The sequence below is a fragment of the Sus scrofa genome, chromosome 7 (genome assembly GCF_000003025.6).
Source record: "Sus scrofa isolate TJ Tabasco breed Duroc chromosome 7, Sscrofa11.1, whole genome shotgun sequence".
Taxonomy (NCBI): Eukaryota; Metazoa; Chordata; class Mammalia; order Artiodactyla; family Suidae; genus Sus; species Sus scrofa.
In genome coordinates this window covers 36,384,156-36,410,387 of record NC_010449.5, presented here as the reverse complement: position 1 = coordinate 36,410,387, position 26,232 = coordinate 36,384,156, and the positions used below count along the sequence as shown (strand labels likewise).

The 26,232-nt window shown below is 41.9% G+C and overlaps 2 protein-coding genes across 22 annotated transcripts in view; one reads left to right on the top strand and one right to left on the bottom strand.

Annotated features, from left to right (window-relative positions):
- On the bottom strand, window positions 893-24,711 carry NFYA (nuclear transcription factor Y subunit alpha). 17 transcript variants are annotated; one of them, XM_005665946.3, is made up of 10 exons: window positions 23,559-23,756; window positions 18,080-18,227; window positions 16,438-16,524; window positions 13,259-13,405; window positions 9,869-10,000; window positions 9,570-9,675; window positions 8,981-9,147; window positions 6,903-7,076; window positions 6,040-6,141; window positions 893-3,541 (listed from the first exon to the last, which is right to left on the bottom strand). In XM_005665946.3, exons 2-10 carry the CDS (start codon window positions 18,152-18,154, stop codon window positions 3,488-3,490), a joined length of 1,044 nt encoding a protein of 347 aa, XP_005666003.1. In that variant the 5' UTR covers window positions 18,155-18,227; window positions 23,559-23,756; the 3' UTR covers window positions 893-3,487. The 17 variants fall into 17 exon arrangements, with proteins under 17 accessions (XP_005666003.1, XP_013833339.1, XP_013833342.1 ...); XM_013977885.2 differs by lacking the exon at window positions 23,559-23,756 and adding an exon at window positions 24,583-24,711 and having other exon boundaries at window positions 1,863-3,541; XM_013977888.2 differs by having other exon boundaries at window positions 1,863-3,541; window positions 16,441-16,524; window positions 23,559-23,840.
- The window catches only part of OARD1 (O-acyl-ADP-ribose deacylase 1), a 7,894-nt gene continuing 5,641 nt past the window's right edge, over window positions 23,980-26,232 (top strand). The window contains exons 1-3 of one of the 5 annotated variants that reach the window (XM_005665959.3): window positions 23,980-24,116; window positions 24,938-25,015; window positions 25,378-25,522. In XM_005665959.3, the coding sequence (XP_005666016.1) occupies window positions 24,977-25,015; window positions 25,378-25,522 (184 nt within the window). In that variant the 5' untranslated portion in view covers window positions 23,980-24,116; window positions 24,938-24,976. Of the gene's footprint in view, window positions 24,399-24,697; window positions 24,839-24,937; window positions 25,016-25,377; window positions 25,523-26,232 lie in introns of those variants that run through there. The other 4 variants (XM_005665958.3, XM_003482175.4, XM_003128379.6 and 1 more) reach the window with 4 other exon arrangements.

Genomic DNA, 26,232 nt, shown 5'->3' with positions numbered 1-26,232 from the left:
CGCCGGAGGCCCCGCCCCAGCTGCTTCCCATTGCCTTTTTCCCTCGCTCTGGCTTCCGGGGGGGAGGGGCGGAAGGCGGGCAAGGGCGGAGCATATAGTTAATAGCTGAAATTTTTGATCTCCTTGAAAACTGGTGATCCTTCCACGACGAAACTAATCACCTGGGATAAATTCAGTAGGGTGGTCTTTTCCCCTTACCACTAAAGTAGGAATTTCGTTTCTAGGTCGTCTTTTTAGTTTTCTAAGGACAAGCAAATTCAGGATACTTTTTAAATACACACCGAAGCTATTTAACAGTCCTTTTCCTTGTTAGGAAGTTTCTTCCACTTCTGTTGTCTGCCAGGATGGATCACTGGATCTCATGGGATGCTCCCCGGGGGCGTTTTTTCTCAAGTAAGTCCCTGACTTGAGTGTGAAAATGGCACATCTGAAGCTGCCAGTCCATTGCTCAGATTTGTGAATACAAAACAATAAAAGGATGAGCATGTTGTGATTTCTAACCATCAGAAAATGCATGTTTTTTAACATAAATAAAAACAATCTAAAAATTACGTCTTCACTTCTTTAGTTCTACAACACACCATAAATTGAGGCTGTTTTGGTGAAAACTAAAGGGCTAATCTTACTAATGGAATTACTTTCATTATGTTTTCATTAACACTTGCAGTGAGAAGACCAAATGTATGATCAGCCCACAGATGTCAGAATCTCCTTAGTAGGGTGGGAGGACCAAAAGGGAAGGAAAAGAGACCAAGGGGAGATACACAGCTGAGATGCTGGACAACCTCTGTAAGTTTGACACACTGTCCACAGAACTTGCATGTGTATTTATGGTTTACCAACCATTATAAACATAACCCAAGGGATGTAGACTCCTCAAAACTCAAGACACTTTTTAGCATTTTTATAAATTTATTTATTTTAAAAAATAACAATTGAAATGACATCAATGATCCATCACCTGTGCTCCCCTACTGCTGGGAGGAAAAAAACCTGTGTAGTTTAGTCCCAAAGGAAAATCAAGACATTATTATCAGGCACTCATTAGCCAGAAAAATGCTCTGTTGGTCCAGTGGTAGAGACACTGACATGTTCGATGTACCAGTGCAATTAAAATATATACATTTACAATTATCCTGCAAAAAAAAAAACCAAAAAACAAAAAAACCAAACCCAAGAAACACTCAAGAAGTGAAAGAACTACACATTAAACTAGTTATTCACTCATCCATTCATTCTTTTTGCATCTATGAAGTAATCACTACAGTCTCAAGGACAAATGGATAAAAGAATTTCTAGCAACAAAGAAAAAAAATCCAAACTTCAGTCCCACTTTGTGGGTTATTACGTGCTAAAATGACCACAATAAAGGGGCCATGAGCTACCTGAAATGCAATGACAAAATGACAACTGATGCATTTCATTTCAAATAAACCAAACTCAAACTCATGAAAAAAAAAAAAAAAAACCCAAAAAACAAAACCCACCCCCCCACAACAAAAATGAGGTTGGTATTATTATGTACAAACTTACAGACACAAATAAATAGCATTTTAGAACTAGGTGTTGGCTTAAGTACTAGAAATTAGATCTGAGTAATTTCTTTCTGAACTCTGCATGAGTATTAAAGAAACCAAAGGATATAAACTCCTCATTGCTTTTAGTAACCTATCATCTGAAAAACTTAGGGCTTACCACCTGAATCTCACATAAGGAGCCAGAAGTTTCTAGTAAGCCTACCTGGAAGCCAGGACAGATGACTAGATTCAAGGGATGAGGGAGATACTCCACTTCCTGCTTTCTTTGCATAGTTCTATACCTCCATTTCTACCATTACAATGATTCCCCTTTGTGATGATTTCTTTAGAGGATTTAATTTCCTTTCCCTCTTAACATAGGTAGAGTGAAATCAAAGAGCGAGCCAATCTCTACTCTCGGTATTTAAATCAAACCCAAATGTTCTCCAAAAGAACTAAGTTTCCCTTCTTTGTTTCCAGAGAAGGCAGCAACTCTTCCCAAATATCATCTCGGTTCTCCCAAGGTTCCACATCTAGAAAACAAACAGATTATTCAGGCACAACCCATTCTGGGAACCATGGCCCGGTTCCTGACCCTGCAGGAATCCACTTCCAGTCCACAGTTCATCACCAGAATGGGGATGCAATGTGAAAACCTTTCTGCTCAAGGCTTATGGAGAAAAGGGGAAACAAACAGAAACCGGCACCAAAAAATCAGCTGCCATGGGAAGAACAAGAATGTTTGCTCTGTGGGGCCGGCACAAAGCACAGCAGGAGTGAAGCCAACATCCACCTCGAACTCTAGCAGGTAACCTGGAATGTGTCCAGATTAGCTGATTGAACAGTGCTTTCCAGAAATTGTCAAGGACCAAATCAGACTTCTCCCTTTCAAACGTGCTTGTTAAAAGATTGTAGTATAAATGTAAATTATTCTCTTCATCTTAACAATCCATCCCAGGCATCAATCCACTGGCGAATCATGCTATATGACAACACAAGGGTATGCATACTACTCTCTTTGTCCTTCTAGACTGAAACACACACGAACCTTTCTAGTCCCCAAATGCTGTCACGGAGCCTATGATTGAGAATCTCTCTAGTTTTGCTGTTTAGGAGTTACTACAAATGTCCTCAGGACTTCAGCACAGAAGTTGTGTAATTTTGTTCTCTACTTAGGAAAGGCAGTTTCAAGATCCAATACCCTCAAATTGTCCTAAAAGTCAAGAACTGTGGTCCATATGACCTGTCAACAGACAAGTAGACAACAACTTGTCAAAGCTAAGAGATCCAGCAATTTCTACGTTTAGTGCTTGAGTCTTTTGTCAGTCTATCCCGAGAGTTAACTTTTTCTTGGCCGGTGTCCAAAAATACCAACCTATCATCCGGGTGGACAGAAATTCTTATTATTACCACAGATTAGATGAATGTATCTCAGAGAATTTATTGTTTCCATATCATGAGATGGAGCTTCCTTGCCTGGAAACCATCTCTGAATACAAAGTGTTCATTAGTCAGCCTGAGATCCCCCAGCAGAGGGACGGGTGCTGTTCAGAATCCTTGGGAAAGGAGTGGGCTGCAGCTTCCCTGATTGCAGTTTAGGTTGAGAAGGTCATTCTCCTCTGCGGAGACGGCTGGCTGGCATCACCAGGCAACATAAGTGCTATGTGTGGTACTGCTAGGCTGGCATGGCTCCCTTGCATCATCCCAATCCATGAAATGTCAATGTCACCCACAGTCTGAAGGAAGTCCTGACTGAAAGGGCGAGACAAAGGCTTGCAACTTCAATTTGCCAGATATCACTGCAATTATAATACTGAACCACTTATTAAAAACTAAGTGGTTTCTGTCCTGTAGAAAAGGGCAGAATGTGATCGTCAGTGTCCCGTCGGAAGAGTTGATCAGTTTCCTTGGAACAGTGGGAAACGGTGTGAGGAACATGACCTTGATCAGCTCCATCACATGGCCTGGGGTTAGGACACTCGGATGATCTGTGTCATAGCCTCTTCATCTGCTTGATTTGGATCCTACAAAGAAATAAGTGTAATGATTACAGTCCTTTGCAAAAGCATCTGGGAACTCACTGCTCTCGGTACTTATCACCAAGAGAATACACAGACTTTGCTAAGTTAGCCAAAGGCCTGTAATACATCTAAGCCTGCATACATGGTTTTAAATGCAGCTCTATTAGCAAAGAAGAGACAACAAACCTTATTCTTAAAAAGATTCCAAGTCTGGACTGGCACTGCATTGCTCAACACCTCAGAGTTCAGAGAGTATCTCTTTCCTAAGCAACTGTGTTATGTTCTGCTCTTAAGGATTAAAGGTCCTTAGGCAGTTAAGAAAAAGACCCAGAGAAACCAAGTCATCCTGTATTTTTGTGCCATTATTTCCTGATCATCATATTTAAATACAAGCACTTAGCAGGGCTGGAAAGAACGTTGGAATTTACTTACTTTAATGCACTCCTTTTGTAGATAAACCTGAAGCCTGGATGTGTAAAGTGATTTGCCTGGACTAGAGTCAAAAAGTTAGTGAGGAACCCAGCAAGAACAAACTCCCAAATCTCTTGATTCCCTTTCAATCTTCTTTCCACTAAACTCTGCCTGCCTCTTACTTAAAACCTGCAGTGTCAGGACAAGGATCAGTCCTGGGAAGCTCTATGCAACACTCCAAAATAACCACTTTCAGTTCCCCCACATCAAGGCTCTGTGAAGCCTCAACTGGCATGATCCAAGAAAAAGTTGAAACATTTCTGGAGGTGGACAGATCAGAGGCTTTGAGCAAGAATAATAACTACCATTTACTGAGCTCTCACCATGTACTAGGCACTGGGCTAGGGAGGTGCCTAATGTTAACTTTTTGCATGATATCCCACTATTCTGTTACATTATCAACAGCAGTCCACTTTACAGGTGAAGAAAGTGAGGCTAAAAGAGGCTAAATTAATAGTTTGAGATCTGCTGCAGAAAGAAATGAGGAACTAGCATGCATCCCTGAGCAGGGGACTGCGATGATTAAGAAAGCACTATCTTATAAAGAGCAATCTGAAAATAGTGTAGATGGGATGTGATGGCACACAGAACCACGTACCAGTAAATGGGAGAAACCCATTAATTCAACAAACATTTACTGAATGGGCATTACACTAAATACAATCTGAAACAACAATCCTCTACTCTCTACACAGCTTAGTCTAGTGAAGGAGACAACTACTGACTACTGCACAATCACACAAATAAAACAATATAATTATTATCGTGCTCAAAAGAAAAGGAAGCTGTGAGGAAATTATAGGGTAAAGACAGCCACTCTGGATATGGCCTCTTAGATTTAAACCAAGACCTAGAAGATAAGGAGACAGCCATGCAAAAAAGATGGCGTGAAAAGCTCTACAGACCAGCTATTTAAAAAAAAAAAAAAGGTCCCAGTGCAGGAGACAGACCGACAAACACTATAGCAAGAGCATAAAGACCAAGCGCAGGAGGGAACAGAGCCAGAGGTGGGCAGGAGTGGATAATGAAGAGCCTTGCTGGCCATGGTAAATAAATACTACGACTTTTAACTTAAGTTCAAACAGAAAGGGTGAGAGTGGAAGAGGTTTAAGCAAGACAGTGATGTGATATATGATATATACTTAGAAAGACTGCACTAAGATGTGGAGAATGAACTAGAGGGTACAGGAGGGGAAAAAGGGAGACTAGGCAGCTGTTGTATTAAGTAAAGCAAAGAAGAGAGGGTTAGACTAGGCTGATGGCAGGTGGGAAGGCAAGAAGCTGATTTAGATTATATTTTAGTTAAAACCAAGAGAACTTTAAGAACTGGACAATTCTACCTTTAATAACTGGGTGAATGGACATGTCACTTGTTGAGGTGAGTGTCTGGTGAAGGCATTAAAAAAAAAAAAACAAAACACACACACACACACACACACACACACACACACACAAATCAAGAGTTCTATTTTGGATATACTGACTCAGAAATGCCATTAAGGTACAATTAGTGGAATGAGATGTAAGAACCAGTATGGTTACAGAGTAAACAAGTTCTGGAATTATACTGTCTGGGTCTGAGTTTCAGTTGCACCATTTTATTAAATATTTTACCTTAGCAAACTACTTAACCTCTCTAAACCTCAGATTCAAATATAAAATGCAAACTATAACTCTTACCTCATGTTACATTCAATGAAAAAGATGCTTATAAAAATGCTTAATGGTGGACACACTGCAATTAAGTGTTAGCTGCTGCTGCTGCCTACTACACTAAGAAACCCAAACTAGTTCTTTGAAAATCAAGTGATTCCAGAGGAATTAATAGTAATAACAGGCAAAGACTGGGAGGAAAAGAGGCCAGTGGTTTAAAGACCTTAGTTCTTTTAAGATGAGAAGGAATCCAAGATACATAATGTTGTATCCAATTTAGAGAGGAGTGTGAAAATATCAAGAAGACACTGTGAAGGCTTCCACCCAAGAAAATATAAAGCAGTAAAGAGAAGGATAAAAGGTATAAATTGTCCTACCTGCATATGGGGACTGTCTTTTTCCTTTGGAGAGAAAAATCGTCCACCTTCACCACGCTTCCGGGCCATGGCATGACGGTGCCGAGACTCATGCAGGTATTTCTAAAACAAGGAAGAAAATTATTAGCTGAAACCAGCACAGTTATCCAACGCACACATTCCATCCTCAAAAGTTTAGGACAGCTATGATCTAAGTGACCAGGGGGAATTATGGCATTGTATTATGGAGAAACATTCAGAGAAAACAGAAAAGCAGTTAACCTTATGCAACTATCATAAGAATGTAAATGCTAAATGAATAATAACTAAAAAAAGATTCCCTAAATATATGAGATTGCTACCTACTGCCCAATATATATTCTCTTTCACTTGAGTAACAACCCAAATTTTAGTTGGCTGCTCAGTAAAAAGTCTGTTTTCCCTAATCCGATTTGTAGGTAAGCGGCCACTGAATTTGGGCTAATAAGATGTATGGAACTTCCTGAATGCTGAATGTCATAAGACTGCCTTTCTAGTTCCCTTTGCTCCTAGGCTAGAGCCCAGGCAGTTACCTTGGACTATGGGTGGACAGTAAAATAGGAGGAGAATGGGTCTGGAAATGTGCTACCAGTCCAAGACAATTTATCTCTGGACTTCTTTTATGTAAGGAAAAAAAAAATCCTATTTACACCACAGGATTGTTTGTTTGTTTTTTTAAATATTGTAGTTGCCGCTATATCTAGAAATAATAAATGCTTTTACAAAAGATAACAGCTATCTAACTTCAATGTCTGGAAGGTACTGGAACCAAACCCTCTAAGGTTTGGTTTCAAAAGTAGAACCCTGCCATTCTTGTCCTACATCCTTCCCAGTGTTACACGTACCCTTCTTTCCTTTGGAATTTTCCCTTCTGCCTCTAATTTAGCCCGGGCTTGCCTCCTCTTAAGAATACGGTGGTACTGTTTGGCATTCACATAGAGAGGCTCTTCTTCAAGCATCTCTGCCCCGGGAAGAGGGATTCTTTGGATAGCAGGCACAGAGCCAGCACCAGGTACCATCTGAGTGGAGAAAAAAATCAGAGCTCATCAAATCCTGGCATGAAATATGGACATGGGAAATGGTTTCTTGGTTCCTCTGTTTTCAGAAAAATGGTAAGAAGAGTAGCTTTTACACGACACTTAGCTAAATGCAGAATCTTGGAGAATACGCTAAAAGTCTACATTTTATTTATTTATTTTTTAGTTTTTTGTCTCTTTAGGGCTTCACCTGTGGCATATGGAGGTTCCCAGGCTAGGGGTCGAATTGGAGCTGTAGCTGCGGGCCTATGCCACAGCCACAGCAATGTGGGATCCAAGCCGCATCGGCAACCTACACCACAGCTCACAGCAATGCCAGATCCTTAACCCTCTGAGCAGGGCCAGGGACTGAACCCTCATCCTCATGAATACTAGTTGGGTTCGTTAACCACTGAGTCATGACAGGAACTCCAAAGTCTACATTTTAAACAAACATTCCATTCCGTCACAGGGGACTGAGAAGCCATAGTGAGAAATGATAAAAACCATATTCAAATTTCTGTCCACCTACATGTGGTTCCATTTTCTGGAAATGTCTGCTGCCATCTAATAGTTATGAGCAGTAATCCTAAGGCAATAAGAGCACAAGGAAAATGGCACAAAGGAAAGTAGGTTCAGACTGACCAAGTGCTACTAGATGCTCTTAGTTATATAAATAATTTAAATAGTTAACTTACTATGTAATTCAACTCCTATTTTCCTAAACAAACAAAAATAAAACATTGTACTAAATGTATGAGGGAACAAGAAACAGGCTCCCCTGGCCCACTCCCTTCCCAAGGGTGACAACACTGAGTGGCTATATTGTTTCTTCTGGTAGCTTCTTCCACTTCTGTGCAGGTTTCTACTACTCATTCTGAATTTATCCATTTTCGGTGCTATATACTGACACCCCTGTTTTGACATATGAGGATTTAGCTTCACTCACATCACTCAACTCCCCTTTCCTGTCTTCTCAATATGTTGGTATCACACATTTCTTGGGGGGGGGAGGGTTCTCTACTGATTACAGTCCTACCCCCCCCCCTTTAAGGGCTCTATCTGCTGCATATGTAAGTTCCCAGGCTAGGGAATGAATCAGAGCTGCAGCTGCTGGACATGGCCACAGCCACATGGGATCCAAGCCTTGTCTGCGACCTACACCAGGACACCACAGCTCACAGCAACACCGGATCCTTAACCCACTGAGCGAGGCCAGGGATCAATCCTGCATCCTCATGGATACTAGTCAGGTTTGTTACTGCTGAGCCACAACAGGAACTCCTTCAATCCTATTTTTGAACTGACTTCTAATTTCACCCACTCTGGGCAATATTACTTCCCCTTTCTTAAAGATTAGTAGTTTAGGAGTTCCCATTGTGGCTCAGTGGAAATGAGTATGACTAGTAACCACAGGATGCAGGTTCGATCCCCAGCTTCACTCAGTGGGTTAAGGATCTGAGATTGCTGTGAGCTGTGGTGTAGGTCGCAGACACAGCTCGGCTGTGGCTGGCGGCTACAGCTCTGATTTGACCCCTAGCCTGGGAACCTCCATATGCTGCAGATGCAGCCCTAAAGAGACAAAAAAATTAGCAGTTTATATCTCCCTTCATTATCTGAATTCTGAGTAAGATTACTTAAAAGCAAATATTTACATCTGTGTATCTTCTGCTATACTTCTAGTACCTAGAATCGTCTCTTGACACACAGCAGGTGCTCTGAATGAATTACGGTTTTTGTAAAAGTAGACCTCTGTGTCTTAAGGGATAAATCTCAATCCTAGGAGGTCAGCATGATAAACAAGCTTTATTAGACACCAAATTGCAAGTTCAAGAACATTTCAAAGACAAAGAGATACATGGGAAAGCAATTACTGATGAGAACAGCTGAGATAAAGAATTTCTTACCATGACCATCCCTCCTGAATTGACCACATTGCCTGCCACTGGTAGTGTCACCGTGACAGTTCCTTGCCCACTGCTGGTTGTGTTGGTGTTGGCTCCCGTCTGAACAATCTGTGCTCCTGCCAAACTGGCTGCAGGGATGGTGATCATGCCTGAAACAGGGACTGTAACTTTAAGAAATAAAACATAAAACAAACAAAAAACAGGTACACAGAAAGAAGGGAACAGAGTTAGTCCCTCTTCTATCTGGCACACACTTAATTTACCCTGGAAAAACCTACTTAACACAGTACAAGGGGAAAAAAGCACTCTTCCATTGCCTCCCCGGTTTGCTGTACATACTCCATACAATGACAATCTTAGAAATTCTATTAACTATCCGGGTTCCAGTTTTGAATAAAACCAACCTTAAATTGGGTATTTCCCTGGGTATTCCAATAGTTTTTAATGGGTGACCAAAAAGTTTGGAGGCTTCCCTGTCTATGGACCACTATGTTGTTCAAGAGGTCACCACAAAATTTCTAAAGCAGTCAATTTGCTCAAGATGAAAAGGATGCCCCTAAAAGTCCCACAGAAAAGATGGGCACACTACCTTGCTGGAGAATGGTGCCATCTGCATTGACTGGCTGATAGACGATGGTCTGTCCCTCAGCAGTCTGTGCCACTTGCTGCCCCTGGACAGCGATCTGCTGCTGTGTCTGTAGGAAATACACCGGGACACAATTTATAGATTCCAAAGCCACCACAAAGAAAAGGACTATCTAGTCCTTTTTAAGAAAAAACAAATTTTGGATAATTTTCTACCCCACTTCTACTACATGTGAAATATTCAACTAGCTGGTCTGACCTTCCAAATCAGCTGTGCTCTAACAGTGGAGAGAACGAAATTACCTGTGTCTGGCCAGCAGTAACAGCAGTCTGGGGCTGCTGGATGATGATCTGCTGGGTCTGGCCCTGCTGACCCTGAACCTGCACAGCCTGCCCACCCTGGATCTGGATCTGCCCAGGTGGGACCAACTGTATCTGCGGAAGAGGACACAAATGTTAGTGCTCTGCTGACACTGGACTCCTTTGGCCCCGGAGTGTTCCTTACTCAAATTCCTCTAGAAGGCAGGAAATGCTCTGAAGAGGAAAAAGAGACAGAAGCCTTGTTCTGCTCTCTATTATGAGTTAGAGAGAACCTGTCTTCCATTTATGACATGATGGGGGAATTTTGACCACTGTGTGGATACTGGATATAGATGAGTCAATGTCTGCTTTTAGAAGGATGATGGTGCAGGTATGGTTATATGTTTCTAAAAGCATGTTCATTTAAAAATACACCCTTTTTTTGATAGATGAAAAAGTATTTTTTTATAGATGAAATGGTATTATATACATTCAAAATAATCCTTGAAAGAGTATTTTTAATAGCATTCTTAAATTTTTTTTTGAAAAAGTACTTTTTATTTTTAAAGTATTTTTTAATAAATGAAATCATATTATATATATTCAAAATAATCCTTGAGAGAGTAGGAGAAGACAGATGAAATATTTATTTAAATATAACACTAATTTGTGTCTTAGACTGGATGATGACTCACTACACCATTCTCTTTGCTTTTGCCTGTTTGAAATTTTCTATAATAAAATATTGGAAAAATATTTCTGAGTTTTCCAACTGGGACTCTATAAAAATCCTTAAACATACAGAAAAGTCGAGACTGTCATATTAGACGCCCTGCAGTCAATACTCAGGTTTAACGAATTAACATTCTACTATATTTACTTAATTTCTTTTAACTTTCCCTTTCCATCAAAGTTATCATTATAGTACAAAACTGGTGATCATTCTTATAGAGCATAATTTACACATGTATATGCATAAAACTATATGGTTTTATTTTATATTTATAAACTTAATATAAGAAGTAACATATTGTATCCTTTTGCTATTCATGTCTTTTTTTTTTTTTTTTTTTTTTTTTCCTTTTTAGGGCCTAGCATGCAGCATATGGCAGTTCCCAGGCTAGGGGTTGAATCAGAGCTGCAGCTGCTGGCCTACGCCACAGCCACAGCCATGCTGGATCTGGAGCTGCGTCTACAACCTAACCACAGCTCACAGCAACACTAGATCTTTACTTAGCCCACTGAGCGAGGCCAGGGATCAAACCTGCATTCTCATGGATACTAGTCAGGTTCATTACTGCTGAGCCACAATGGGAACTTCCTGTAATTCATGTCTTTAATCACATTTGGGAAGTTTTCAACCATTATTTCCTCAAATATTATCTCTGCCCTTTCTTTCTCTCTTTCTGGGACTCCCACAAAAAAACAAAAAAGCTTTTTGTCTTCTGCCTTTTGATACATTTTGACATATACAAGTTTTTATTTTATAGTCAAATCAATTATTTTTTTTTAAGAAATCCTTCTCTATCCCACAATGTAAAGTAAACATTCCTATAAAAGACTAGTTTCCAACTATGCTTTTTTACATTTAGATCTGTAAGCTATCTAGCAAGTATTTTTGATATGGTATGAAGTAGAGAGCAATTTTACTTTCATAACATTTTTTTCCCCAAGGCATGTGGAAATTCCCAGGCCAAGGAGTGACCCGCACCACAGCAGTAACTGGAGCCACTGCAGTGACAATCCTGGGTCCTTAACCTGCTCAGCCACAAGGGAACTCCTGCACTATTTTTGATAAACTAATTTGCGATATCTTGCATCTACTTTAGTTCACCTACATTCTTGGCTCTCTACTTTAATTCCATTGTTTATATCAAGCCAGGGATCTTAAGCCAAGAAGAGCGTTAAGTTTCACTGGAATTCTAAAACAGAAGATGCAACCAAAAAAGGTTAAGTACTCTTCTAAAAGCCATGGTTATTCAACAAATACTAAAGTAACCTCTAAAAAAATGAGCTGAAATTTTAAGCATTCTAAGAGAAGCTATGGAATCTTTCCTAAAGCTGTATCATTATATAATGAGCAGAAAATATTTTTTTCCAAGATGGTTTGATTAGTTACAGTCCTATTTGGAGGGAGGGGAATAAAATAAACCTTTCAATGTCTCTTAAAGGCCAAGAAAACTCCCATAAAAATCATAGACTTCAGAGTGGGAATGAACTGCAGAAATCACCTGATGTAAACTGCGTTTTTGAATGAGAAAACTGACAATCAAATGACTTGGCCAAGATCAGAAAGTCTGTTTAATGGCAGACCTGGGAATAAAAGTCAGATTACTGCACCTGTACAGTGTTCCTAGTGCTATTACCACACTGTTTCTATTGGACAGAGAGGGCACAGCAGGGGGGTGGGGGGCTTGCAGAGGAGGCAATGAGAGAAAGGACAGAAATGAAACAGCAGTGTGAAACTGAGGCAAGCACACATGAGACATATATTTAAAGGCTCATACATTTATGCATGAAGGAATGTGGAAACTATTTTTAATCCTAACTACAACTCTATCTTGGTAAGAATATACCAATAGCCTTAAAAATGACCTTGTTCTTTGCCCGACCAATTCCTCTACTCCAAAGAAATTACCCTAAAATTCAAATTAACTGAAAAAAAAAGGTAAAGCTATAAAATTCAAATACATTTATAGTAACCTTCCCTATGAAAGGAAAACATACATAAATAAAACAACAAAAGAAATCCCTATGCCCAAAAGGCATGCATAAAACTAAAAGGAAATACGTAAGACTTAATTTCTACTTCGTTAATTTTATTTTTATTAATTTAATTTTGTTCTTTCCCTAGCTTCCTAAGATAAATAACCATTCGTTTTCAGTCCTTTCAAAATATTTAAGGTTATAAATTTTGCTCTATGTATAACTTGACGTATGTATGGCAGGTTTGTACTAAAAAAAAAAACCAAAAAAACCCCCCACTTTTTCCCCATCACCTGCTAGATAACTCCAGTTGTAAATTACATGGAAGGAAATGAAAAGGATCACATTTTTTACAGAAAACAAGTCTCCACGGCAGCCTGTAAATTCCTTGCCCTAGTGCCCAGAAGTGCCAACAAAGGTCACACCAATTAACTACCTTTATTAAAATAGATTCTTTTTACAATCTTTACACTAACTCAATATCAAGTCTAACATTCTAGTTCTTACCAGAGACGTCTAATTTCCACATACCTCTGCTTTATATCACCAACACTACAAAGGCAGGAAATTGGCTAAATGTGAACAGAGGGTAGGAAGAAATTAAATGAAATAGCAATTTTCAGTTTGCAACAATCTATTTCTTAAAACCTCTATCCTGATAGTCTAAATAATTTTAATACCACTCACCTGTTGCAAACCCTGTGTCCCAGACACAGGTACTTGCATGATGGTTTGACCTTGTCCACCAGGAACAGCCTGGACCATGATGGGTTGGCCAGTTGATGTTATTAACTGACCTCCACTGACCTGTACCATTAATGGCTGCCCCTGGACCTAGAATAAAATTAAATAAGAACAATGAAATAACAAGACGCAAAATGGTTTTTTGTTTTTTTTTTTTCAAAAGACAATCACTGCAACTACCTGCTGCCTTGCTGGGGGGGGGAAAAGGTAGTAGAGACACTAAGAAAATAAGTCTCAAGTCTTCACCCACAAATTGTCTTCTTCAAAAATAATCTTTGACGAAATGCCAAGCCGAATACTTTAAGATCAGATATAACAGAGGATAAGCGGAGTCTTCGAGGGGCCTCAATAGATATAATGCATTTATCCCCAAATACAGGCTATACCCACGAGAAGTATTTCATCAAAACATCAAGGCTATTTCCCTTTTTAGATCAAGATCCAGGATAGTCTCTAGTAAAGGCTGGAGAGGGAGGGCTGATGGTAGGGATGGTGGTTGAGTGCAAATTCTAAATAATCTGGAAGGAGTAAACCAAACCACTCCAGGTTAGGTATGCAAGCAGCTGTGGAAGCCTGTATAGAATACCTTTCCTCCCTACCGTCTCTCAAGCATAAATGAAACACCTATCTTACCTTCTTTACCTCACTGAAAATTCTAGTCCTGTCGTTAAGAAGCTCACCGGTAAAAATGACTAGAAATATCGTTGGTTAGTTTGCAGTATCTGTGGTGGAATTTCTCACACCGAACCTTGCAATGTCTGCATAGTTATTTTAGCTGCAACAAATACGAAAATTATACAGAGCATTGCAATGCACCAAAAAACTCCCAACTTTCAAGTGCCAATAAGTAAATGGGCTGCTCTAGAAGCCAGGGAACTGTAAACGCTCTGGAACATCTTGCGTTCCAATGTAAAAATACCTAGCTGACTGAATGCATTCTGAAAGCAAAAAACCAAGCCACTTTAGAAGTGAACTGGAATGTTCAATAGAATAGCTAAAAGACCAAAACTTTCATTTTCAGATAAAATATTATCTTTGTTTTGAGGACTTATTTGTAAAAATGAGAGCAAAAGAAAATTTGTATAGTTGAAATAATCATTCTTAATGCCAGTGAAAGCAGGCTCAAATTACAGCAGTTAAAAGATGAATCTGTCCAGATGAGTAAATTAGATACAAAGGCCCCACTCTCACAGGCACAAAGATATCAGAATCTTCAGGAATGTTCAAATCCTATGTTCTGTTAAACTGTTAGTTGAGAAACTCCACTTTTTAAGGACTTTACAATCTGATTCTCTTATGTTTTCTCCTCCTCTCGCTTCCCTATTCCAAATCAAACCCCTTTTGCTACACTAATGCTTGCATGTGCTCTATCAGGATTTTCCAGAATATTTACTGCATGACTAACTGAAAAAAGTATTTAAAATTCTTCAAAATAATAAGAGCCCTAGAGGAAAGGTTTCCATTATTTCCATGAAGTGCTTCTACTTCTTTGAATAAGACACACAAACTTTAAGGCACAATTATAATCATTTTCTAGCGATCCATTATTTTAACTTCTCCCCTCAGTGATACGCTATCTATGTACATGATAAACCATTTGAGACTCCAAGCAGCCTACTGTTTTTACAACATATGAATGATTATAAGGACACATGCATCACACAAGAAGCCATACAGTTAAAAGCATGTTACATTCCCATTCCACAAGTGGTTAATGACAATACTGTTTTATATATCAATAAGATGAAGCAAGCATGAAAAACGAGTAACAAGCTGTTGAACCCTGAGATTTGAATACAGCTGGGGAGCACCTGTAAGCTCAGCTTCCTTCAGCTTAATGTTCAGAACTGGCTGTACCTCATCATCAAACACTACAGGGAGTGGCAGGCTCAGGGTGGTGGGAGGAGGACTGAAAGGTAAAGTGAAATGATGACCATAAGGAGTAGTTAACAGCAGGATGCCTGCTAAGCAGCACTGAAACAGTGAGATGCCAGGTCTACATCCCAGTTCTTCCTCTCAATCATTTTCACTCAATGGAGGAAAAAAGGCAGGGCACTTGAATCTTAACAATTTCTCTAAAATGTGGTCATTTTAGCTACAGTAACCTACAAACACAGGAGACCTATGCTTTTACTCTTTATTTTTTTGTCTTTGTCTTTTTGCCATTTCTTGGGCTGCTCCCAGGGCATATGGAGGTTCCCAGGTTAGGGGTCTAATCGGAGCTGTAGCTGCCGGCCTATGCCAGAGCCACAGCAACGCGGGATCCGAGCTGCGTCTGCAACCTACACCACAGCTCACGGCAACGCCGGATCCTTAAGCCGCTGAGCAAGGCCAGGGATCGAACCTGCAACCTCATGGTTCCTAGTCAGATTCGGTTCCCACGACAGGAACTCCTTTACGCTTCTACTCCTATCTTTATATAGGAACTGGTCAAAATGTAACCCCAGTTTAGATATTTAACTTGGTTAGATATTTAACTGCACTGTTTAAGTAGAAATTCTTAAGACTTAAAGAAAGCATATCCCACCTCTGTCCAACCCAGAGGTGTGGGGCAATCTCTGCAGATCTAATAAGACAGGCCATGCTTTTCCCAGGAAAGGTGGTGAAAAGACAGCAGTTAACAGATTAACAAGATTCGGTGATTAGATAAGCCTTGTCAAGTACAATCATTTTACAGCTGAGCTGTTCTTTTAATAATAAAAATAAAGCACAGCCCAACCTAGTAAAATGTATGTATTTTCTTCTCCACTATCTGACTACAAATTCAAGAAAATTTATCATACAATCTGTTAACAGAGTCTGAGCTCTAGACAGGTTCTCACGTCACTTGTAAGAATTTCTTCCTGTCATTTACACCAATTCTTTCCCAGGCATTCCCAAAGAAACACACTAGCCAAATGGCACAATTCGGCACTATTCAGAAATCTGATACTGGGGTCAGTATGGGATTTAGCACAAAACATTAGGAAACTGGCATCTTATAAGCCTCAAAGACAAGTTAGCAGCATCAAAGACATGCAACTGACTTTGCCATTCCTCCTTGAGATCCTACCACAAACAGCACCAGACATGAGAGAGGAGGAGTTCATGCAGTGCTTACAGAGAATCAGAGAGGGCACCACTACCTGGAGGGTCTGGACTTGCTGGCCTGAGGCAGATGCCACCTGGGCCTCAGTCTGCAGCTGGACAGCAGTGACACCACCCTGCTGCTGAGAACAGGAACAGGAAGAGCTTGAAATGTGTCAGGAAGGAAATGTATAGTTCAAGACATGAGATCACTTTACCTCTTGTGGGAAAGGTAGGTTCTTCTTTCAACAGCCCCACCCTACACAGGACTTTCCAACTGTAGGCTCCCTGTACTGAAGCTATCTTGTTGAAGGTAGCAGGATTAAAGATATTAGACCTTTGTCCTCAGAGAGGAGCTGAAAACACACTTCCAAGACTCAGAAACATCAAAATAGCTGATATCTTTAACAAAAAATTTTAAAGAGTCCTTTTCTCCAAAAGTATTTGATCTCTCTGCTTGCAGTTATTTTCACGCTTTTTATTTCTGCAAATGAGTTCACTAGAACAAAAAAAATTGATCGGGTTTTATCAGCCTTGAAGCTACAATGAAGAATTTCTGGAACTTAAATGCAATCGCCAGAAAGGAAGAATGAAGCAATCGCTGTCAGCCATAACCTTCATGAGGTCACTGCTCTTACGTTCTCAAACTAGGATTACTCATACTCAGTTGGACTACCTTAGAAGTAATGTTTCTCGGATTCAACCTAATTTTTATATCCCCTAATAGTAAGATCTGTCAGAACGAGAATTCACCCACCAAGCCATTGGCATGAATGACGGATCCTCGGTGGACCCCCCTTTCTACCAAGGCAGCTGAAGGAAGTGCAGTTGTGTGGGAGAAGCCCGCAAAGGAGTTCCCAAAGTTAATCTCTTTTAATCAAAGATCAAAATCTCCTTTGATCACTAGATGAACATCACCATCAAAACATCCTTTGCCCTCCCTACTACCTACTTCTCTATTATAGAAGCTCCATTTTGGAAACAAAACATTCCTCTTCTTGGCCTGAAGTCAAATCAATACATAATGAATTTCTTTTCTTCAAAACAAATGAAGAAAAACAAATGAAATTTTCCGAAAATAAAGCCAGGTATAAAGCATCAGAAAATGTTACCTGTGTATAAATTCAACGAGGCAACCTGTCTTAATTAGGAGTAAACCAGGAGCAGGAAAGTCCTTTCTAACATGCACTTAACCATAAGTGTGGTGGTCTAAAAAACAGTATTCTCAAGATTAAGCTAGAGCTTTTCAGAATAAGTGCTATGATGGATCAAATCAAAGAACACTGGATTTCTGAGAAGCTATCTTGGTTTGTCTATTCTGGCCAAGGCCTTATTAGACCACAAGCTAGATTAATCAATAAAAGAAGCAACGAAACTGAATCGGGGGGGGGCGGGGGGGAACCTCCAAAGTTCCATCTGAACACCGAATAGGGGTTTTTGACTTTTAAAAAGGTAAAGGGGCAACTGACTATTAAAATAGACCCCCACAAAATCAAATTCTAAGTGGTCATGGTTATAGACTTCTGAGCACAGAGAACATGAGAAAAACTGCAACAAATCCAATCTCAAAAAGCACTTCAGCCCAAGTCACCAGACCCATTATTTTTAAGATCTGGGACCTTCCAAATAATTCTGCAACTGAGCCGTGTGACTATCAGCTCTGTTGCTGTGATGTTTACAGCAGTTTTTCTTCCATACCTGCTGTTGAATTTGTCCAGCCTGCACAACAATCTGCTCTGTTGAACTATTGCTGTTTGTTGTATACTGTTCCATGGTCTCTCCAAGTCAGAGTCCTGTCCACAGTTAGTTTCACTCTGGAGATCCTAGAAGACTTTGAGATGTACTCCTATCAGAAAGGGAGGAAAAGAAAGTAAAGAGATTGTTAATAAAGGGCCCGCCAGATGCTTAACCTGGATAACTTACCTCTGCACTCTATTTGCAGGCAAACAAGGAAAAGTAGAAAATGTTTACATTCATATCACTCTTTTTTTTTTTTTTGGCTTTTGTCTTTTTTTGTTGTTGTTGTTGTTGCTATTTCTTGGGCCGCTCCCGCAGCTAGGGGTTGAATCGGAGCTGTAGCCATCGGCCTACGCCAGAGCCACAGCAACGTGGGATCCGAGCCGCGTCTGCAACCTACACCACAGCTCATGGCAACGCCAGATCGTTAACCCACTGAGCAAGGGCAGGGACCGAACCCGCAACCTCATGGTTCCTAGTCGGATTCGTTAACCACTGCGCCTCGACGGGAACTCCCATATCACTCTTAACAAGGATTATATGGCACAGTCATGACAAAAATATCATAATGCTATTTAACGTATTTTTAAAAAGCACTGCTCATCAGCAACCTTAGCTTTCACTATTACTAGAGCAACACCTGCATCTTAGAAGAAATTCTCATAAAGCTACAATATCATTTGGCTACAAAGCCTATTTATCACTGATTTTCAGGTCTGCACAAGTACTTTAGAAAATAAACAGTTTCTTAATTTGTAACAAACATTGGTGCTATATGTGGTAAGTAATTTAAAACGCCAGAGTTTATTATTTAGTAAGTAACTACCCAGACCTGAAGTCAAACATTTTGCTTATCAAAATCTCCATTAGGTAGTGCTAAGTAAGAAAGATCCAACAAAGGTTCAGGAGTTTGCCTTTTTAATCCAGAGCAAGGAATAAAGAGGAGTTACGATAACGGCAAAAAGGAAAAAAAATTACATGACATACTAAGACTATGATTGTCTCTTTTAAGAAATAAAAAAATTAATGTTGGGAGGAAAATCCACTAAAAATTAATCGAGCCTATTACTCATGACCAAATTGGCATGTAGTACTAAAAGCCATAATTAAGTGACAGGATGACTATGCCACCACAGCAATAAGGCCAGTGGCCATATGGTTCTCCAAGTGACTATCCTTGCTCTAACGGAACGCTCACCAAGCACACACCTAGCTATAATTTGGATTTACATATAGACTTGCCAACAGGGAACATATATGATCAGCAACACAAGTAAACTTGATAGTTATTTCTCAACACATACAAACTGGTTTTCTGATTTTTATACCAGTCTCTCTTGAACTGGATGACCGAATTGGCTCCTGGGAGATTGTGGGAACAGTAGAGAAAATAAAGTTTTCAGGCAGACCAAGTGGCTCTGCCAAGGAAATGAATGGTCTTCCCTAAATTCTATCTTGTCTCTAACTGCAATACACATAATACATTTATGTTTCTAGACTAATAAAATTAAAAATTAAGGGTCATAATACAAAAGAGTGATGTGATCCCATTTACATGAAACCTGGGAAAGTAACAGCAATCTAGAGACAGAAAGCAGATCGGTGGTTCCCTGGATGGAAAAGGGGAGGGAGGGGAAAGTGGGAAGTTGACTGGGACAGAGCACCCAGAACTTTTGGGGGGGGGGTGACAAAACGTTTTATATTTTCATTGTAGCAGTGGTTGCACAGGTGTATAAATTTGTCAAAATTTATCAAAATGTACACTTAAAACTATACATCAACAGAGCTGATTTTTAAAAATAAAGGTCAGGAAGGAATGTCCTATTTTTCAACATCCTCCCACCCCCACTCCTGCCAAATCCCCTTCCTGTATCAATTTCTTTTTTCCTTGATCACTAATTTCCAGGAATTTACATTTTTCTGGAACCTCAGGGAAATGACTAATAAAATGTCATGCAGATTTTCTTCTTAGTTTATCCTGGTAATACAAATGCTTCAATTTAAAAACATAAATCCATTGTATTTTAAAGGGTCAAAAAATGAATCAGCTCCAAACCTAACAGCAATTCTCTGTCACATTAAAGGAGGGACGGATTCAGCTGGGAGCATGATACTGCCACTGCTAATGGTGAAAGCTGTATGCAACCGGCGGACTCTATTGTAAACTTCAGTTCGGAGAACTGCAACATAATCTGACATCATCTCTCCTCAAGTGCTTCTCTGCCCAAGATTATGGAAGAATTAAGTCAGCAGGATTTAGTCTGTCTAGCTGTGGCTCCTAACCCAAAGTTTTTTTCCTCAAAGAGAAAAAGTGTGTGTGTGTGTGTGTGTGTGTGTGTGTGTGTGTGTGTGTGTGTTTATTCTGGTTAGCAAGAAAATTTCTTTCTCCTACTTCAAGGTGCAGAACCTGAAATGTAGCTAACTACTTAGAAACCCATTCAGTGTGGACCCACACACATTTTAAAGCTAAGGCTCAGAAATCCAACCAACCCAGCCATAAGTAAGTGAATTACCATATTTGACAACCACTACCAGGTAGACCAGAACAGTAGCTTTCAAATTTTGACAAGGCTCAGTAAGAAACAAGAAACAAGTTTCATATCACAAATGCACATGCAACATATTAAGTAAAATGAAAAGTCTCAGTCAGGACTTAGAAGTGTAACATAAGATGCACTGTAACATTTTCCAGTCTATCGTAAAAATATTACCAGCACTGGCCCACTAAATTGACTTCACAACTCAACAAAACAGGTCCTGATCTGTTTGATAAAAGGCTAAAAATCAAAGAATTGTTCTGCTTCCCCATCATTCAAAAGGCTTCTGGACTGCAGTTCCTAATTTGCTCCTTAATCTCCACTAGGTGATAGGTGATGTACCACCTATCAGACACTGTCCTGAAGGTTTTAGAAATAAAAGGAAAACTCTGACGAAAATTCTAACTTCAAAGAGTCTTTAAACTTAGTAAAAAGTAAAAGTCTGTAATGAACCCCTGAGAGAGAAACAAAGCAATATGAAGTTTGGATGACAGAATTCTTCCAACTGGGGTAGATAAGAAGGCTTTAGAAAAACATGACATCTGATCTGTCTTAAGCATGAGAAGGCTTTGTCCATGTGATTGGGGTGGAGGGGAATGGAGTACTCCAAATGAAGACAGCATGAAGGGCAGAGAAGTTTCCACATATGAACAGCAGACTAAAAGGCCACATGTTGAGAGAAAGCTAAAGGCCAGATTACTGTCTCTCGAAATTCCAGGCAAAGAAAGTTCTGCGGGCAAGTGGAGTCTCCAGAGTGGTCTACAATGATCAGAGCCTAAGTGTCTCTTAAAGAAGTTCAGCAAAAATAGTTGCTGGTTTTAAAGTGACCAGCTATAACCATTTTTAAGTACCAGGGTATCTATCTAGTCCAAAGGCCAATGTATGTGTTCTAAAATCTAAGCCATAGTACACCATCTATTAATAGTTATTTTAAGAATTAAATAAATTTTTTAAATGATTTAAACAATCAAAAACTCATTCCAGAAAGTGAAAACAAAACCTGTCCCCAAATTTTTAGCAGTGGAGACAGTACTGGGTTAGCTTTCTGAAACCTACCAGTTGGATGACCTGCACATGAGATTATAAAAATGGGCACCATACACAGCCTACTCTATGTGGCAAGCACTGCTGTGCTACATGCTTCTCAAGTCCTGGAAAGGAAATCTCCCTTTCTTCCATCAACATCAGCCACTGCTGTGGAGCAGAACCCCATAAGCCAGAAACTTATTTCTCCAATCCTAGGGAGTTAAAAATGCTCCTGGATTTCTCCTGTCTGGATCGCCACAAAATAACTGCTTCTGAAAAATTCCCTGGCAAGATATACAAGCGTTTTTTTGGTTTGTTTGTTTGTTTTTACCAAATGGGCTTTCCAGCATAAACTCTTCCCCCTCCAACATACAGCAAAGTTTGGAGCGTTGGCACGTGCTTCTTTATGAGCAATGCTCTTCCATTTCTTATCGTCCGAAGAAATCCCATCATCCTTGCCAGTCCAAAGAGTGGCAATGCAGAGCCCTCCGAGGCTGTTGGTAGCTCAACACGTCAGTTGACCACGGAACTGAACTTGGTCCGGTTACAGCACAAAACCGTAAAGTATTAATTACTTGGTCACCTGTCAATCTCCACCAGGCTGGGGAGGTTCCTATCGACCTCCTTACCCACTCTCCTCTCAGCACATACATGGATGCTTGGTACACACCAACTGCTCCATGCTCGGCTGTCAACAGAGATTTTCTCTCACCCTAACGAAAATCCCACAAGACCATTAAGTTTCTATTAACACCAACTGAGAAAACGTCAACATACTAGCAAAAAATCAAACCAAGGGATGGTTGTGGACTGAGCTAATGAGTGAAGCCTGATACATTCAAAGCGACACAGAGAGGTGAAAGAAAAAGGACTGTACTACGTTCCTAAGGGAGCGAGAGTTCACAAGACCAAGCAACAAGAAAAAATGCCAGTGATATAAAAACAAGTTGTGCAGCTTCCGGGAAAAAGAATGCACAGGGCTCGCAATCTTCGAAGACTGAAGTTCCAGGCGCCGAATGGACAGGCCTTACAGCCCGGGCAAGAAAGGCAGACTGCTTGGTTGGGCTCCAAGACGGAGGTGTGCGGTTCTGCCCCGGAGATCCGGGCGGGGAGGAGAGGAAATGACGAGCCTAAAGTGGGTGGTAACGGCGCCTGGCTGGAGACCCGGGCCGAGCTGGGAGGAGGGGCGCAGCCAGACCGGGGAGTGGGCGCACTAACGGATCAAAGGGACGGCGGGGGCGGGCCGGCCCCCCCCTCTCCGCGCCGCACGCAAGGCCCCGTGGCCGGGGCGCGCGTCCTCCCTGGGTCTCCCTCCCGACTCAAGAGGACTGAGATACCCAGACCCGCTTACGGAGAAGTGGGGTGCGCGGGCCCCGCGGGGAGTGATTTCCCTTCCAGGGCTAGAGCGTGGTGAGTGCTAGGGCAGGCTAAAGAGTGAGGCCGAACGACCAGGAGAAAACCGCCGAGGCCCGGGCGCGCGTGTGTGTGTCTGTGTGTATACCTGAGCGTGGGGGCCTTCGTGGCAGTCAAACCCGCCACCCCCGGGCCTGGAGCTTGAGAACCTAGGCCTAAGGGTAGAAACAACCGGGACGCATGGCCAACTGGCCCTGACACCCTGCAAAGGGCTGGACCCCAAGGTGCCTGCTCCCGAGAGCGCCATCCCTGCGCGGGGCAGCCCTCTGCAGGCCTCGGCAGGGAGTACCCCGGAGCGCTTGCAGGCTCCAAGCCGAGGCCGCCAGCAGCCCCGCTCGGTTAGGCTCAGCTCGACTCCCCGGGCTCGACGGGAGCCTGGGCCTCTCCTGAGTGGTCAGCGAGACCCGCCAATCGGGGCGCTGGGGCCGGCTCTGGGCCGCTGGATATTGGCTCCTCACACTCACCGTGCCTCGCTCCCCCGGTTCGCTGCCCGCGCTGATTGGCTCCAGTACCGGACCCCGAAACCCAATCAGAGGCTCCAGCCGCCGCTGCCGCCGCCACTGCCGCTGCCTCGCAAAATGGCGAAGCCGAACAAAGGGGAATCGGGCCTCCCTCCAACTGCCTCCGCGCAGGCGCCTCTGAGACCACGCCCCCTAACCCGAGCTCTGGGCTCGCCCCATCCCCGTTGAGAGAGCACTGCGCAGGCGTACGATGAAGCCACGCCCACTTCCCTAATTAGATTCCTCCCCCGGCCGAAGGAATACGCAGGCGCTCTCTTGACGCGCCGGACCCTTCAACTCAAAACACCGCCCTGAGCACAGGACCACGCAGGCGCTAACCAATTCCTTTGCCAACTGCCCACCCCTTCTATGCGGCCTCTGGAGACACACCCCTGGGACTAATGCGCAAGCGCCGCTCTATCCAACTCGCGGCCGCTATCTCGTTACGCATGCCCGGGCGGCGGCGGGATACTCTACGGAGTTTACCGCCGGAAGTTCGGCGACCAGCACCAAAGAGTGCAGGTCCGGCTAGCTAGCTAGAAGGGCTCGTTTCCGCCCCACTCCCGGGTGGTGGGCGGCCATTTTAGGTGCGTGCAATTAAGGACTGTGGTGGGATTGGCTCTACAAGCGGACTAGTCCGCTGGTCCCCACCTACCAGAGCCCTTCCCCGCGGGGCGGGACCTCCTAACGGCGGACTCCTTTCCAGGTGAAGGGTACCTGGTACGTTGGAGCTTTGAACGAGGCTCCCCGCTCCCTCCCACGGGACCCCGGACAGGCCATTTGGCCTCGCTGATCCGCCCCAGGGTAGGAGAGAGAATGGGAGGCTTCTCTAAACTTCCCCCGTTTCCCCCCAAAGATAGGGGGGAGCTTTCCTTGAGAGGCCGCCTTCTGTTTTCTCGTGCTCGCTCCCGCTGTATACACGCCCGCCCCCGCCCCCGTCCCGTTTGCTCCCTTGTTGCGGCTTAACGGGACCGTAGCCTTGGCCCACCTTTTTGCTTCTGGGCCACACCCAATGCGGAAATACTTTTGGATCGTGCACCGAAAAGGAGACTGCGAATCCGCCTTGCTCCGCGCTGGCTTGGGGAGAGGAGGAGGCGTGTCTTCGGGCCGCCTTTCTCTCCTGGAAAGCGCGAAACGGGAGCGGAGCCCTGCCGCCCCCCAACCCAGGCGTCCGCTTCTCTTTCTTGCCCAGAAGAGTTTTGCATTACTTTTTGAAGGCTGAACGAACTCCCATTCAGCGATAGGTGGGGGGCAGAAAAGTTAGTAAGTGGGTGGTCGGGGCAGTCTGAATGTAATATATTCAGGTTGCCTAAGCATTTTCACTTCCTTTCCCCTTCTTATAGCTGAAGAAACACTTAAATTCTGGAAATAGCGACTCTATCATGGCCGGCAGCCCTAATGAAGATTCAGAAGGAAGCAGAGTGCGTAACAACTATTAACTTATTGGTGAACTGAAATTCAGAGTAATTGAGGTCAAAAGCATAAACACTTTTTAATTAAACCAATAATTGAATTGTCTTTTTTTCTCTCTTCTGTTGATTTCCTTTAGAAAGGCCAATAAAATCCTAGGCAGAGGCCGCTCATCACTTTGTTTTACACATGCTTTAATTCGCTTTAGATAATTTTTTCAATTCTGAGGATTTGTCACTAAATCAAAAGGAGGAAGCGGGGAGAAGTGGTGGTGGGCACAGTAAAGGAAAATAAATAGCTTAGTCTTTTTCTGTAGCTTCGTCTTTTTTTTTGGTATCTAATAAAACATTTTCTTTCCCTTTGCACATTTTAGATTACTTATGTGAAAGGAGACCTTTTCGCATGCCCCAAGACAGACTCTTTAGCGCACTGCATCAGTGAGGATTGTCGAATGGGCGCTGGGATAGCTGTCCTCTTCAAGAAGAAATTTGGAGGGGTGCAGGAACTGTTAAGTCAACGTGAGTTCTGAGAAGAGCTCCAACTCATCTGCCCTGGCTAGAGCATCTTTTGACCTCCTGTTGTACTTGATTATGAAACAAGATATACCCGTATGGGTGGGATTCCAAACCACTGAGTCCTTTTAACCGTGAAGATTAGGTTTTTCTTCATAAAAAAACGGCCTCTAGTTTGGATCCTTTTCCTACCAAATCTGAGTTTTTGTAAAAGTCTTTAATTTCTTCCTAAATCTGTCTTGATAATAACTGCTTCTCTGAAACCTTTCATAACTGAAGTGCTTTAACCAAGTCCATGGGTATTAATTTGGCACTCAAGATCTTCTTTACCCGTATTGTACTTATTCTTCAAAGAGGAGTCTAGAAAGTTCCTTACAGATCCCTTCCATCACTTTCTACCAATGATTTTAAACCAGACATGTGTATTAGAATCACTTGTGGAGCTTCTGAAACAGTTGCTTAGACCACAGTCCAGGCTTACTGAATCCGAGTCTCCGCTGGTGATTCTGATGCCAGTCTTTAAAAAATCAGTTTCTTACTGCTTTGTATTTATTTGTAAACATGACACTTTCTCTTGATTGAATAGTCTTTAATAATTAAGGACTTTTTAATACATCCGTGTTCCCCATGATGCTTAGTTACTTAACACATGAGCTCTTTGTATGTAAAAAGATTATTGAATGAACACACATTTGACACGTAAAAAATGCTGTACA